This window comes from Cololabis saira, chromosome 3, assembly GCF_033807715.1.
Source record: "Cololabis saira isolate AMF1-May2022 chromosome 3, fColSai1.1, whole genome shotgun sequence".
NCBI classification, from domain to species: domain Eukaryota; kingdom Metazoa; phylum Chordata; class Actinopteri; order Beloniformes; family Belonidae; genus Cololabis; species Cololabis saira.
The window spans coordinates 30,868,148-30,882,593 of NC_084589.1; the positions used below are offsets into that span (position 1 = coordinate 30,868,148).

Genomic DNA, 14,446 nt, shown 5'->3' on the forward strand with positions numbered 1-14,446 from the left:
ACACATGCAGTGGGGAGATGAAACACCTCTCTTTCATCTCATCAGTGACCGTTGTGGGTTTTTCTTTTTTAATGGATAGCGACCAACAAACTTGTCAGTGTGTCTATTTGCATGTTTTACGGTTTTACAGTTTACAATTACAGATGCTGACATGTGACATCAGTGATGCTGTTACTCATGCTGTCAGAGCAACTCTCATGTCTGTCCATGCCGCTCTCGTCCATCTTTACTTCTTTAAATGCACGGCACCGATCGATTTTGCTGGGTCACATTGATGGCAGGCTTTTAATATCCTAATGGAAACCAGCAGTGCAGTGGGTGTGAATCGTGAACATGTCCCTGATAGGCCTGTACCCTCTGAGGCTGTGGGGTGAGGCAAAGCATGCTTATATTCAATGTTAAAGATGCAGAATGGCTCAAAAATTCTGATATTGAGATTGTGCTGTTGTCTTGTCTCTTGATTAAGAGATGGTTTTGAAAGCCTGCTGGATATCCAACATATTTGATTGTTCAGACAGCACTGAATCAAGAACCATCATTCATCTATAACTGATAATTACTTTGGAGAGGATATGTCATGTACTGGAATACAGAAACATTCACAAGAAAAAAAACTTTGGTGTGCAAACTTTTTTTGGTGTGTCTGGAGCTTGAAATGAGGGTGATCATTGGGTAGAGTTGGTGGAAGCTTATTAGGGCAAGATGCTGTGCCACATTGCCCCTGACACTGCAAATAAGTAAATGAATAAAAAAATCAATCATGAAGCGGTCACAAGCCAGCATTCTCATAGTGCCGGTTGTGTGCCCTGATAAATGGTGAGGGATGTCAGGTAGGGCATCCGACATTAAACCTCAGCTCAATCAATACGTGGAATATGATCACCCCTCAAAGGAAGGAAAAAAGAAAAACAAGTTGATTTCTTTGCTGTTGTTCTTTTTCAGGCCTGAAATGTAAAAATCTATATATACTGAAAAATAAAACCAAGCTGACAATAAAAAAAAAGACTTACAAGAAAAACAAACTAAACCTGAAATATCTTTGGTCGATTCTGTCTGCAAAAAAATTAAAGTGAAAGTACATTCTGTTTTTTTTTTTTGTATTTTCCATAACATCCTTAACTCACAAAATGCATAGAAATCGGATGTTGACGCAACTGATTTCCAGGAATTAAATCAAACTGACATGTGTATCATGACGTCATGTTTCCCTGTATATTTGTTCCCTCCATTGGTTTGTTCTGTCTGAGCAAATCATCATCCATTGCTGGTTAAATATATTTAGATCAATGATATTAAAATCTGAATTACATGTCATCTTTTTGGACGTTCTTGAAACATGCATATAAATTGCATTATGAACCATTTCTAGCAGATATGAAGATTTTAGTGGTGATAATCAATAGTTTGGGCTTTGTTTTCATTGTGACAATGATAATAATACTAAAAAAAGCACAGACACACCCCTGAATCTAAATGAATAAAAGAGTGTTGGGGAATAAAAACTACAAAAAACAAGTCTGCTGCAAAGACAGGAATGAAAAATGAAAACACAAAGCATAATGGGGTGTGATTGGTTTTTCTTGGGTTTTTTTCATTATAAATTCTACACAGTTGAAACAAAGTAAAAAGATACATCAAACACCACAGAAGTCACAAACAGTGTATCACAACATGTACAGCATACAGTGAAGAAAGAGAGCAGTGAAGCTCTGAGAATATCTCAGTAAAACAACATCTCAAACAATAGACATTTCCTCTCTTCGCTGAGTGAGTAGAAAAGCAAGGGAAAAAGAAAGCTCAGTAGTTCCAAAATTAAGAATCCCCTTTCTAAAAAAAACAACTTTTATACCACAATAATTTTATATAATACATGAAAAACAACCAAAAAAAAAACAGTTCTTTAAGTTCAGTCGCTATCTTCACCTGCCATCACAGGTCTGCTAACTGTCAGTACGTTTACGGCAAGAACAGCAGACAGACAATGAAAAATAAAATCAGCCTCGTTGGCACAGATGCTTATTTGAGGTGACCTTGTTTTCTAAGAAAATATCAAGGCCATTGGTTCCAGTGTACAACCAAGTAAAAGACCAAATAAACCTGCTGTATTTCGGCCTGCTGGCAAAGTGCAGTAGAACCAACAATGCCAGGACTCCGTACCTAAGTGCAGAAATAGTTCAATTTATTACAAAGAAAAAGGTACCTGAACGCTTCATCAACAACCCTCATGTCTCCCACACATTCCCGTCCCTGTTTGTTTCAAACTGGAGTTTACGTGGTCCAGAGGTTCGTCCTAACAGGCAAAGCTGTGACTACTGTGCTGCAGCCCCTATACTAAGGGTGTCATTTACTTTGACTTTGAATGGAAAAACAACACGTTCCTCTCACCAAATATCACCAACGTTCCTTTGAAAGACTGTGGTAATGGCACTGACAAGAAAGCAACAATGCACTTTAGAAGAAAGCATAGCAATTACAGCTCAGTAACCACAGTCAAGCTGGACTCAGCACCGTGCAGCTGCTCCTGCTCCAGAGTCAATGTAACAGGTATCTGAATTTACAGAGATGCAGAAAAGGAAAGACAAACAAATGATCCCATTTAATGTACTTGTGTGCTGGAAATGGTGAGAACAAGTTTGTACAACCTAAAAGATTTGCTGCTGGGCGGCTTTTGGCCTGGATTGAACAATTCTAGCAATAATGAGATAGGGCTGCTGTTATTAAATACATGGCTTCTCTCTACTAAAAGCTAATAAATGATATTGGAAAACAAGATATAAACATTCACGGGTTGCAAACGTACAATTAAACAAAATGCACTAAAGCAAAGATGAGTTTCTTTGAAAAAAAATAATATAAAAGCAAAAAAACAAAATTTACAGCCAAACAATTTGTTTGAGGGACCAAAATATCATTTACTGAAGTGAATCAGATTGGATGAAAGCTTGTTAATTTCCCCAATTACTACCAGCAGTAAGGAAAGAATTTAAGTGCAGACTCCAAAACAGACAGGATGTTCCCTGTAATGCTTGAATGCAGACAAACGCCACAGACAAAAAAAAAAGGGTTATTGACATTTTGTGCTGCATTCAAGGTAAATTGGAAGGATTAAGCCACTGCGTTTATCTTTTTTTCAGTTGTGCCTTAATGTACATCTCTGCTCTGTAGAGGAGCCTACCAAAGATTGTGATTGGCTAAAAAACAAGCTGTTATCCAGTCGCCCGCTGTGTTTTGATTTGTTTTCTTTATTTAAAAAAGCTACGTTAGGAAACAAGCATAACCAAAGCGGAGCGTGACGTGTACCTTAAAGTCCCCAAAACAAGCCCTCCTGCTTCACTACCTCTTGCTGTCCGCACAGTCCAATGTAGGAAAGAAAAAACAAAATAGCCCTGTTGTCTTCGTGACTGACATCCTCCTCTTCCCTTCATCACTCTGAGTCTTTTCCTTCTCCTGGTTTCATCACTGAGAGAAAGACGGACAAAAACACAAAAGATAATATGTGTGATGTTTTATTTCCAATAATCATGATTACAGAGGAAACAAAATGATATATATATATATATATATATATATATATAATATAATTATAATATATATAATATATATATATATATATATATATATATATATATATATATATATATATATATATATATATATATATATATATATATATATATATATATATATATATATATATATATATATATATATATATATATAGTGTTCCAGTTATATATATATATATATATATATATATATATATATATATATATATATATATATATATATATATATATATATATATATATATATATATATATATATATATATAGCTCATTTGGCTTGGCTGCAGTCTTTTTAGGTGGCAGTTTTCCAGCTTTCCAGGTGGTATTTAATGAAATCTCTTCTATAAAACATCATATGATAACTGATGAAACGGACGAATATCAAAAGAAATCTTAATCTCGGTGCACTTTAAAAAAGACTAAAACCAAGCTTTAAAGTTCAAATAAATATTTCACTCCTATACAGTTTATGATGAAAGATTTTTAGATTTTTCTGGTGGCATTTTCATCTCCCTTCAGGTGCCACACTCCATCATTTAAGCTGGAGATGCTGCATATTTCTTTGAACTACAACTGACTATAGAGAAGCAGTGAGACTCAAGAGTCTGGTAATAATTGTAGATGTCAAGGTAATGTCAGAATGTCCTGTTCATGTTTTAAAACCTTTATACAAAAGCTGTAGTGTTTTCTATTTGAATTATCGTTGGATTGTATTTTAAGACATTAATGGATGAAAAAGCTGCTTAAACCTTGGAACGCCATGTTAAAGCACAAAAGTAAACTGCTAGTTCTCCATACGTTTGAACAAACTTTGCATCTTTGACCACCGGCCTTACCTGTTGTGTGGAAACTTTTTTGTTGAGCAGACCGTCCTCTTCGTTGGCCTTGTCCGTCTTCATCTCCACTACAATGTCATTGTTGACCTCTCCGGTGGACCTGAACAAGAACCAGATTCAGGGAGAGATGGACCAGCTGTTACAGGGTCCGTTCTGAATTCATTGCAGAATAGGCTTGCCACCCGTCCCTTAAAATACGGAATTGTTCCGTAATTGGGAATTAAAAGTTGCATTCCGTATTGAACCAATACGGCCACATATTATGCTCTTATTTATTGATGTAATAATATACAGGTGAAGGTCGGAAAATGTGAATATATTGCAAAACTTCATTCTTAGTAAATTCAACTAAAGGTGAAACAAATATATTATTTCCCACTTCATTCAAAGTGAGATATTTCAAGCCTTTATTTGTTATAATTTTGGTGATTATGGCTCACAGTTTATGAAAACCCCAAATGAAAAAATCTCTATATTATGAAATCAATAAACAATTCAATCATCAAAAGTATAACAAATAAAGGTTTAACATATCTTGCTTTGCATGTAATGACACTATGTAATATATTAGTTTCACCTTTTAAGTTGAATTATTGAAATAAATTAACTTTTACACCATATTCTAATGTTCCGACCTTCACCTGTAGGTTATATTCTACATCTGGGCTGATGGACGTACACATCATGGGAGGATATTTCAGTTGTATGGTTGGATGTCTGTACAGTCATGCAAGTTAAATGCTATTAAAGCACTTTAAACTTTAAATCAAAGCATTTAGTTTTTTCATATAAAATAAATACATTTCTATGCAGTTTAGAAGTTTTGGGGATGTCCCTTTTTTTGGGGTCTGCGTTGCTGAAATCGGAGCGTCCCTTATTTCTATTTCTGAAAGGTGGCAACCCTACTGCAGAAGCATTTGTTTTCTTTTTCTTTATTTCACAAAGCTACTCAGACATGTTTATGCATCATTTGTCCCATCTGTCCCTCTTTTCCCTTTACTCACACTTCCTTCTTGTCCTTCTTGCCGCAGGGCAGCTTGCTCTTCTTGCTCAGGAAGTAGATGAGGGCCACCAGCAGCAGGAGCAGCAGAACACACACCACTACGGCTATCACCACCCCGCTGGAGCCTCCCTGCTGCTTGTCAGCTACAACGCCGTAATGGAGGGACACATGGAGGGAGCAGGTGGTGGGGAGGAGGGTTGATGGGACAGTGGGGGGTTGAGGTGGGGGGTTAAGATAGAATTTGATGGTAGGAGGGAGGTGTGGAGGGTTGATCACAGTGGAGGAGGTGGGGAGGTGGAATGGTGGGAGTTTTTTTTTTTGATTTGCAGGGGGGAGAGGCACCATGAGGGGTGTTTGATTTGTGTGGTAGAAAAAGGGAGAACGGGGGAGGGGAGGGGATGATTTCATTTGGGGTGGACGAAAAGGTAAGGGATGGGCATAGATGGGGTCCAGGTGAAAAGTGTTAATGGATGGTTGGGCGAAGGAGTGGAGAGGATAAGGGGGTGGGGGTCGGGATGTGGGGTTAGCTTCTGAATGCAATGACTGAAATGTGATGGGACCCAATAACAGGGCCTGTATCCTGACAAGTAATACAAGACAGCTGACCAGACCCAGAAAACAACACTGAACATACTCACCCATCCAGCTACACTTGTATTACTATAATTGTGAGGCCATAAACGTGTGTTTGAACGGACGCCGTAATACATTAACTCTAACAATAACTGGATTAAGGTCTAATCGTACTATATTATTATGGGAGGTTTTTAACAGTGACCCTCCATCATCCCTAAATTATTGGATTAAGTTTTCTTTCATTTCTTTACTCGTTTTACAGGGGCATGAATGATGGACTGATACGCGGCTGGGAGTTTTGACTTCATGGGATCTCCTATGGTTGCCTGGCAACCACAAAGTAATGACAAAGACTCCCAGAAAGTGTAGGTGGCAGCTCCTGTGCTTCTGCTGCCAATTAAACTGACCACACAGTGAAATGCATCTTGCTTTTCTTGTCCACCACTGTTTTCCTTCTTCATAACACCTGAGACATCTCTGAGAGTTTCCCAAAATGGTTTGCACGAGGAAATCACGAGGACAAGGCCTTTTACAGGACATTTTTAATCTGGGGACACATTTCTGTCTTAATGCGATCAATGCAAGTGATATTAAAAGTTCAAAAAAAAAAGCCCTTATGACCACTATGGCTAATTTTTGATTTAAGGTTAAAGATTCAAGGTGGATTGATAAACAAACTGTGTTGACACTTTTAAAATCAGCATTGTGTTCCAGTTAAATTAGTAGATTGAAAAGCCGACAGTTCATCAGCATTCTCTGCTGCTGACCAACTTTGTAGATGATGCTCAAATTAATATTGATTCACCGGCAGTTACGGTTGGAAATCTGACATGTATTCAATATCAGTCATAGCACGGTCTTTCAGTTTAATTTCATCGTCAGGCATCAGCGAGATTCAATACTTTTTCCTAACAATATTAATTGTTTTAATCTGATTTTTCTATCTGGGGAGCAGTTTTTTTTTGTTTTTTCTTAACTATTGTTTGGAGACTTTTACAATCCAATTATGTGAAATGGTAATTGAAAAATCACTGATGACAATGAAAATAGAAATATATTTCATATTTAACAGGAGTTTTTTTTTCAGTGATCTATTAATCAAAATAACATTTTTGAAGAGGTATACATGGTATGAGATCAATGTGGTCTAGTTGTCTCCCAACCTCATTTCCAGAAGAACCCACATGAAGACCAAAGAAGGGATCACTGGTGCATCTTTATTCTGTGATTGCTCACGAGATTCTACAAAAGTCATGATGGAAGAGACCGAACCTGTAAATACTGGACAGTTTTGTAAAAGCAATTTAACTTCCACACCTTTAGGGGGATAAAACTGGCAAATATTTCTTCGTGCCGTGTCGTCAGTAAAAGAATTATGAGAGCTGATCTTTAAACGTCAACGTGTGGGACGGTTTAACAATTTCCTTTGCCTTGTTTAAAGCGCTTCTTCCTTTTTTGTTCTCTCACAAGAATGCACTCTCAATCATAGTAATACAAGTACAGATACACTAAAACATGAACTCATGTAAACACAAATACATTAACCCGTGTGTGTCCACAGACGTCTATACACACACAGTAACTGGCAGTTCTAGACGGACACCACACACATGTCAAAAGGGTTAGCCATACAGACCTGACTTTAGCACAGGGTTTCCAGAGAGCAGCACTTTGAAAGAAAGAGAGTTTCTCAGTCCGATAGCATAGCAAAGCAAAGACCACAACGCACACCACTGAGAGCATATGCATTAAAAAAAAAGAAGTTATACTATCTACATACAGCACCCGGTGAGTGGAAACAACGACAGGAGATTAGCAGGAAACTAGAAGGCAGTTGGAAAGAAGGGTTGACCAAAACACACACAGTAAAGAAACAAAGAGAGGAATAAGAGGAATAGAATAGAATAGAGTCCTTTATTCTCCCCAAGAGGCCACAAAAACTTGTAGTAGCATCCACAAAATATAGGACAGACATCATACAAAGGTGACAAGAGAGGAATAACAATATACAATATCCACAGTGTTCGGTAGCAAGAGGGCAAATATACAAGATTACAGTACAGCAGAGAGGAAAGTGTGTGTGTTGTGTGTGTGTGTGTGTGTGCGTGCATGTTTGTGTGTGTGAGATAGATGGAAGGGCTGGGGCAAGAGGAGATGGATGGAGGGGAGTTTTCTAAATTACAGGGTCTGTACAACAAAGAGTCCTGAGAGAAGAAGGGAGGAGAGGAGGAGGAGGAGGAGGGAGAAGGCTCTACCTTCAGCTGAGTTGCCAATTGCTGCAAGAGAGAAGGAGAAACAGAAGACAGGGTTGAGGGCATAGTGTTACAAAAGAGCAAAGTAGGAGGGCACCTGCTGTTAGTAAATCATAAAAAAAAAAAGTTTCAGCTCAATAGTTGATTGAAATTAGGGCTGTTCGATTTTGCCCAAAAATAAAATCTCGATTTTTTTTCTCTCAAAATCCGATTTTCGATTACGATTACGATTATTTTGTGAATTGACAAAAGGCAAAGAAATGATTTCAAATATGCTGTTTTTTTCATTGAACATTTGCCCCATTGGGCTTTAAGTGCAAACTTTGCTCTTATTAAACCAAAAATGAATGAATAAAGTGTAAAACTCTGTAAAATAAGTTGAAAAAAAGTTTTAAAAAATATAATAAAATATAAAGTTTTATCTCTGAAAAAAAAAATCAGCAAATCAGCACTTGCAAACATACAGTAAGTTATATTTCCAATTAAATAAAACAAGACATTTTCTAATTAAACTAAACTGGGTCTTTGCATGCTAAATAATAATGCAACCCATGAAGGAGGTAGAGGTGTGTAATGTCACTCATTACATTTGCTATTCACATTTGCAAGTTTTTTGCAAGGAAACACGAGCCGGTCTACCGCATCTGGCTTAAGGGATGCCCGGTGGCCGATGTTACAACGCCCCCTCCTACACTAAAGAGCCTCTCCGATGGGGCACTTGTCGCAGGTATTGAGAGGTATTTCCATCAATCATTAATATGGTATCAATCATTATTATGTGTGCAGACAAGCTAAAAAAAAAAAATAAAAATAAAAAAAAAGTGAAAAATCGATTTTACGAGTTTCACGTTTTAACATCGTTCTAATTACATAATCGCGATTACGATTTAAAATCGATTAATCGAACAGCCCTAATTGAAATATACAAATGTGACATAGAAACAAGCATTTGTGAATGAAGCTGGGCTGTGAGGTAGTGACTGCTCGCAGGCACAGCCACTGACTGATTAGCAGTACCAATCATTCAGTTACAGTTTCTCCGTGTATATTTGGTAGCCACAAGGAGGACTGTCAGTTTGGACCTGATCAGAGATATGATCAGGTGTGCCCTAGTGTGCCAAAAAGCTCAATTTTCCTGCGTGCAAATATTTATAACGACAATAGTTCACAAGAACAATCTAGTTCTGTGTATCTGCTCTTCATCTAGGTAAATCCCTACTTGTTCTGAACTTAAAAAGACCTTGTGCCGCTGCTTCGAAGTTATTCTTTGAGGTATAGTTTCTAAAAATAACGCTGGCAAAATACTCTTTCATCTGTTTCCAATACACAGTTGGATAGCCGAATCAGTTTTTCTTTAGGCTCAGCATGAAAACTCAGAGGTGAAAGAGCTGAAATAGCTGCACTGCAGCGTTCTTCACACCGACCTCGTTTCAGAGATACCGGGAAGGTCTTGCTATCAGATCCATGGTCGTTGGAGGCCTCGCAGACCACCCCGCCCTTCATGACATCGGCCGTGGTCTGTAGCGTCACAGAGCTCACCACCTTGTTGCCTTCCACTGTGATGGACTGACAGGAGGGAAGAGAGAGGAGAGAGAGATGAGGGGAAATGTAATTGTGTTATCAAACCTATGTCCGACATTGTGGATGACTCATTTTGTGAAGAAAAAGTTTTGAATCCATGTGATCTTTTTCTAACATTTTTTTTTCTTGGTTTCTTTGATTCTACATTCCTGTTCAATTCATCTAATGAATGGTCAGTTGTGCAAATTAAAGCATCTCCCATCTTTGATCTTGCATATCACTGTTGCTATTTGCTTACAATATTATCCAGCTTTTCAAAAGGATCATTAAAGTTTCATCTTATCTTATCTCTTTATCCCAATATTTTAATAATGAAGCTGAACTTCTCATGTACATTTCTTTGAAACTGCTTCATGGGGGACTTTCTTTTCCTTTTTTTTTTTCTTTTGAAGTTTCAGAGCGGTCCACCATGTAAATGTTAAGATGTTATGAAAATCATGACTCAAATATCAATGTTGAGATACATAAAAAACAAACAAACAAAAAAAACACACAGCTGACATATTTTTGCTGCGCCACTGCAGTGGTTTGCTAAGAAATAGGGAAACAAGCTGATGGATTCAGTCTCTGAGTAGCCTGGCTGTGTTTTTGCATATCTACCTGCTTTCCAGAGGGCTTCCAGGTGAACTGAGGAAGGGGAAAACCATAAGCCGAGCACAGTAGAGTCACGCTGTCTCCTTCCTTCCCCACCTCTCCAGGAGCAGGAGGCTCGATCATTGGTTTTCCTGGGTGGAGTGAAAACAAAGCAAACAATTCTATAACGCATCGAACACATGGACAAAGCCGTCTCTCATTGGAACACGGAAGCCATCTCAGCCAAATATACAACCTCCTTCTTTTAACTAAAACAATACACTGATTGCTCAGACACTCCCTATTCTGATAATGTTTTGTGTGTACAGTGGGTTTAGGGTGAAATTAAAGCTACATTAGAAAAGCTTAGTCTCCTTACAGCACTATACGGAGTAGTTTTCCAGCACCAAACATCAAGCCTCATATACTGTAAGTGAAGATTATAATTTATTGATAAGGTCTGATTTCCCATATATTTAGCAAACCAGTAACAGTATGCCTAATCTGTATACTCTGTTGCTTAGATGTACGTGTATGTTCAATAAATACACCCTTTTACCCAAAGAGTAGGGATATCTAAAATCTAAAAGAAACCAGAATGCCATAATTTGTAAATAACATGTTAACCTAATGAAAATGCTAGAAAATAATAGCTCATTTTAAGCTTGATGTCAGCAACATGTTTCCAATAAGCTGTGACAGATGTAATTTATCCTCAGTTATGCAATGCATCTTCTTTCAAGAACAAAGCAGTGTTGTAGTTTTTAAGACTTAACAATTTTAAAAGATTTCATTGACTCAAAAGTGTTTTTATGCTGTTGTAATATGTGGATGCTGGGATTTGGTCTTGTCTTGCTAGAACAGAAAACACCTTCCCTGAAAAAGACTTAATAAAGTATGATGCTCAGGAACTTTCAAAGATCAAACCAAAGGACAGTTTCAGCTTTCTCTTTGTCAGCCTTCAATAATCTTGAGTCCAGAAATGTACAATACAAGTAAAGGTGTTTATGAGTTTATCTACAGTTTTCTTTTATGTTTAGATGGAATTTGTTTTTGTTAATACAGTAAACCAGTGATGTGTTTCTTTTTCATACATTTTGCCTGAGGGCCTGGAAATCAAGGCCATTCAGTAGAGCTTACCAGCCAGTATTGATCCCTTAGGTAACCAAGGAAATGTCTCCACATTCTCCAAGTCTTTGAATGATGTTGTTTACTGCAAATGATGCCTCGCAGTAAGAACATTTCAGGTTCAAAACTTTGGGGGTTTGTGTTCCCCCGTCTTTGTCAATGATGCTTTTCAACAGATGCTGAACTATTTCCTTCATTGTCTGCTTTGCAGTTTTCTTTGCATATCTAACTGATTTGCTGCTATTTAAATGGATTAATTGTGAACCAGGCTACTTTTGAAAATGAAACCTCTTTTTTTTCTATGTTCCAAAACTTTGGAAACATTGCTGGCATCAAATAAAAAAGAAAAAAATAATATATGTGTCTTTTTTATAAAGATGATAAAGTTTCACAGGTTTAGGAAACTGCAGAGCTGTGAATGTGAGAGTGTAAGTATATATCTGGACACTATGTTACCTGTGACAGTGAGGTTGACACTGGCCTCAGCCTTCAGGCCAGGCACAGACGGAACGGCTCCAACGCAAACGTACTCTCCAGCATTATCATATGTAGCTTCTTGTATTGATAGAACACCGTCCTGAGAGAGCATCTCAGAGCCCTGGGGGGGACACAAACACAGAAATAAAAACTACTATCATCCCTTTATTCTCTCTTTTTCTTTCCTTTTTCCATTTGAAAGTAAAAGCAGAAAGGCACGCTGCTATGCTGGGATAGCAGAGGGGGAATATTCGCATATACTGTTTGACAGCACAGTGATAACAGATCATCCTCCATGATAAACCTGTCTCCAGCAATTCTACTCCACTTCTTCTCACAGGAATCATTCTCCCTCAGAACAACACATTCTTTACTCAGTTTCTATCGCACCCAGGAGGCACAATAGCAGATAGACTGGCTACAACAACAACAACAACAGGTCAGACACTGCAGGAGCGCTGTGCACATAACAAGTGGAGGCCAGGATGTTATCATTCTTGAGTTTTGCTGTATAAGGATGTACCGAGATGCTTCAAATACACAGCAAGAGAGAGCAAAACATCATTTTGAAAGCTTACCATATACACTTGACAGAACTTGAGTGAATAGCCTTTAATTGTTGCTTTCATTGTCATTTTGCATATATCATGTACAGGAGTAAAATAAGTTTGTTTTAATCAAATTATACTTCAATATTTGCTTTATTGTAGTTAATAGTATATTATATGAGATCGACAAGTGGAACCTGCTTTTTTCCATCTCAACAATGCAACAAGCACCAGGGTGTGTTTTTGAGTTGGATAAAGCACAACAAATCTTTGTAACAGCAGGCAATCTGTAGGGGGAGAAAAGCTGCAAAAACAAAAGGCTTTGGCAGCAGCACAAACGATGCCTTAACAGAAACTTGTTTTACAGGAAACTTTGCAAAAAAACCAACAAAAAAACATCCCTTTTTTTAAATACAAGTATTTGGAGATCTCATGTAGTTACCAAGTTACATTCCAACCTAACACAACCTCGCCTTTTTGGGGGCATGGGCCATTCACTACCCGCCCAATAACCTACCACATCCAGGGCTGAAACATCATCCTCCTCTAACCAGGGGACTCCCATTGTTCACAAATTGGTTGGACATTGGCTGTGCTTCGGCTGGGAGAGGCAATTCTACGTGGCGGCCTGTGTACAGTATGTCCCAGCTGCTCTGCTTTGCCTCTGATTTAGACGCTGATTATTTTACTTCTCTACCTTTATCTCCATTAGCGTCTCCTAACATCAGTGGACAAAGTTGGAAAAGAAATACAGAGGCCTCTTAGTTGGCTTTTTAAATGTCCTATTCATGGCTAATTCTTTTTAGCTGCTATATATTTTATTTCAATGATGAAATAAGCAATGCTAGCTAGAAGCATGAAGTGAGCTTCACATGTGACTGCTTTGCTGTCACCTGCAGAGAAAACCTGATACTGAGTGCTATCAAGTATCAGTTTTATACACGAGTCACACCAAGATGGAGGCAGATGAGAGATGAGTGCTAACTGTCCATTACTGGGACATTTCTAATGGAATACCATCCAGGGAAATCAAATCCTTTAAGTAAAATTGTCAGAGTTAAGATCATTTGGCATGTGGAAATGAAAGTTCATGTGTGGGCTCTGAGGTGTGGAACTGCACGCTCTCTCATATAACATACTTAAAGGGTTTTTGGTGGAATTTGTGGCCAAAGTTACTTTTACACAGCAGCATCCATCTCAAAAACAGCAAACCGCATGGAAGAGAGGGGTAGAGTGGGGTAGCAAACCCCACGGACATTAACACCGCGTTTGTTAAAATGGTGTAGAGAGGAGTGCTGTGGTACTTTGTACAGTACATGTCACGCGCATGACATTTTCCCAGAAATGTTAGTAAAGATGGAAATAAATTACGTAATATACCTTTTTCCAATGGACTATATGATGGTCGGATCCCTTGGTCTTACACTGCCACTCCACCTTGTCTCCAAGCTTGATAACTTGAGGACCAGTTGGGGTCACGTTGAGAGGGTCAATGTCTGATGAAGAGAAAAGAGGCAGCAGATGAAAAATAGTTGTGGAAGTTATCAGAAAACCCAGGGATTTGTAGTGAAATCAAAAAAGCCCCTCATCACTACTTATCAATGTGTATATTGTGGACTTCTTCTTGAACTATGCATTGTCTGTTTTGAATTCTGACGAGTCTGGCTGCAACTAATCTTTGCAATGAAAAAAAAAAAGTTTTGTTCTTGTGTTTTCTTCTTAAGTACAGAGCTAATATACTCTGAAGTCAAGCTCATTTTGAAGCCCATGTTAAGTCTTTCAAGGCTACCATCACTTAATGGGCATGATATGATCAAATTAAGCGGTGTGGTTGAAATTGCATTAAAGTAACAGATGACCTGTGAAAAATTGAAGTTAATATCAGCCGGTTGAAAGGATTCCATTA

At 38.0% G+C, this 14,446-nt stretch overlaps 2 protein-coding genes across 4 annotated transcripts in view; both read right to left on the reverse strand.

Moving 5' to 3' along the window:
• Positions 1-14,446, reverse strand: part of LOC133436703 (apolipoprotein A-IV-like) — a 298,467-nt gene that overhangs the window by 58,159 nt on the left and 225,862 nt on the right. The gene's annotated exons all lie outside the window — the stretch shown is intronic.
• bcam (basal cell adhesion molecule (Lutheran blood group)) overlaps positions 1,561-14,446 on the reverse strand; it is a 52,122-nt gene continuing 39,236 nt past the window's right edge. The window contains exons 9-17 of one of the 3 annotated variants that reach the window (XM_061717224.1): positions 13,921-14,036; positions 11,972-12,113; positions 10,415-10,539; positions 9,658-9,799; positions 8,237-8,257; positions 7,618-7,650; positions 5,407-5,548; positions 4,403-4,502; positions 1,561-3,459 (exon numbers count right to left, since the gene is read on the reverse strand). In XM_061717224.1, coding sequence (XP_061573208.1) covers positions 3,457-3,459; positions 4,403-4,502; positions 5,407-5,548; positions 7,618-7,650; positions 8,237-8,257; positions 9,658-9,799; positions 10,415-10,539; positions 11,972-12,113; positions 13,921-14,036 — 824 coding nt within the window. In that variant the 3' untranslated portion in view covers positions 1,561-3,456. The remainder of the gene's footprint in view (positions 3,460-4,402; positions 4,503-5,406; positions 5,549-7,617; positions 7,651-8,236; positions 8,258-9,657; positions 9,800-10,414; positions 10,540-11,971; positions 12,114-13,920; positions 14,037-14,446) is intronic. The other 2 variants (XM_061717225.1, XM_061717226.1) reach the window with 2 other exon arrangements.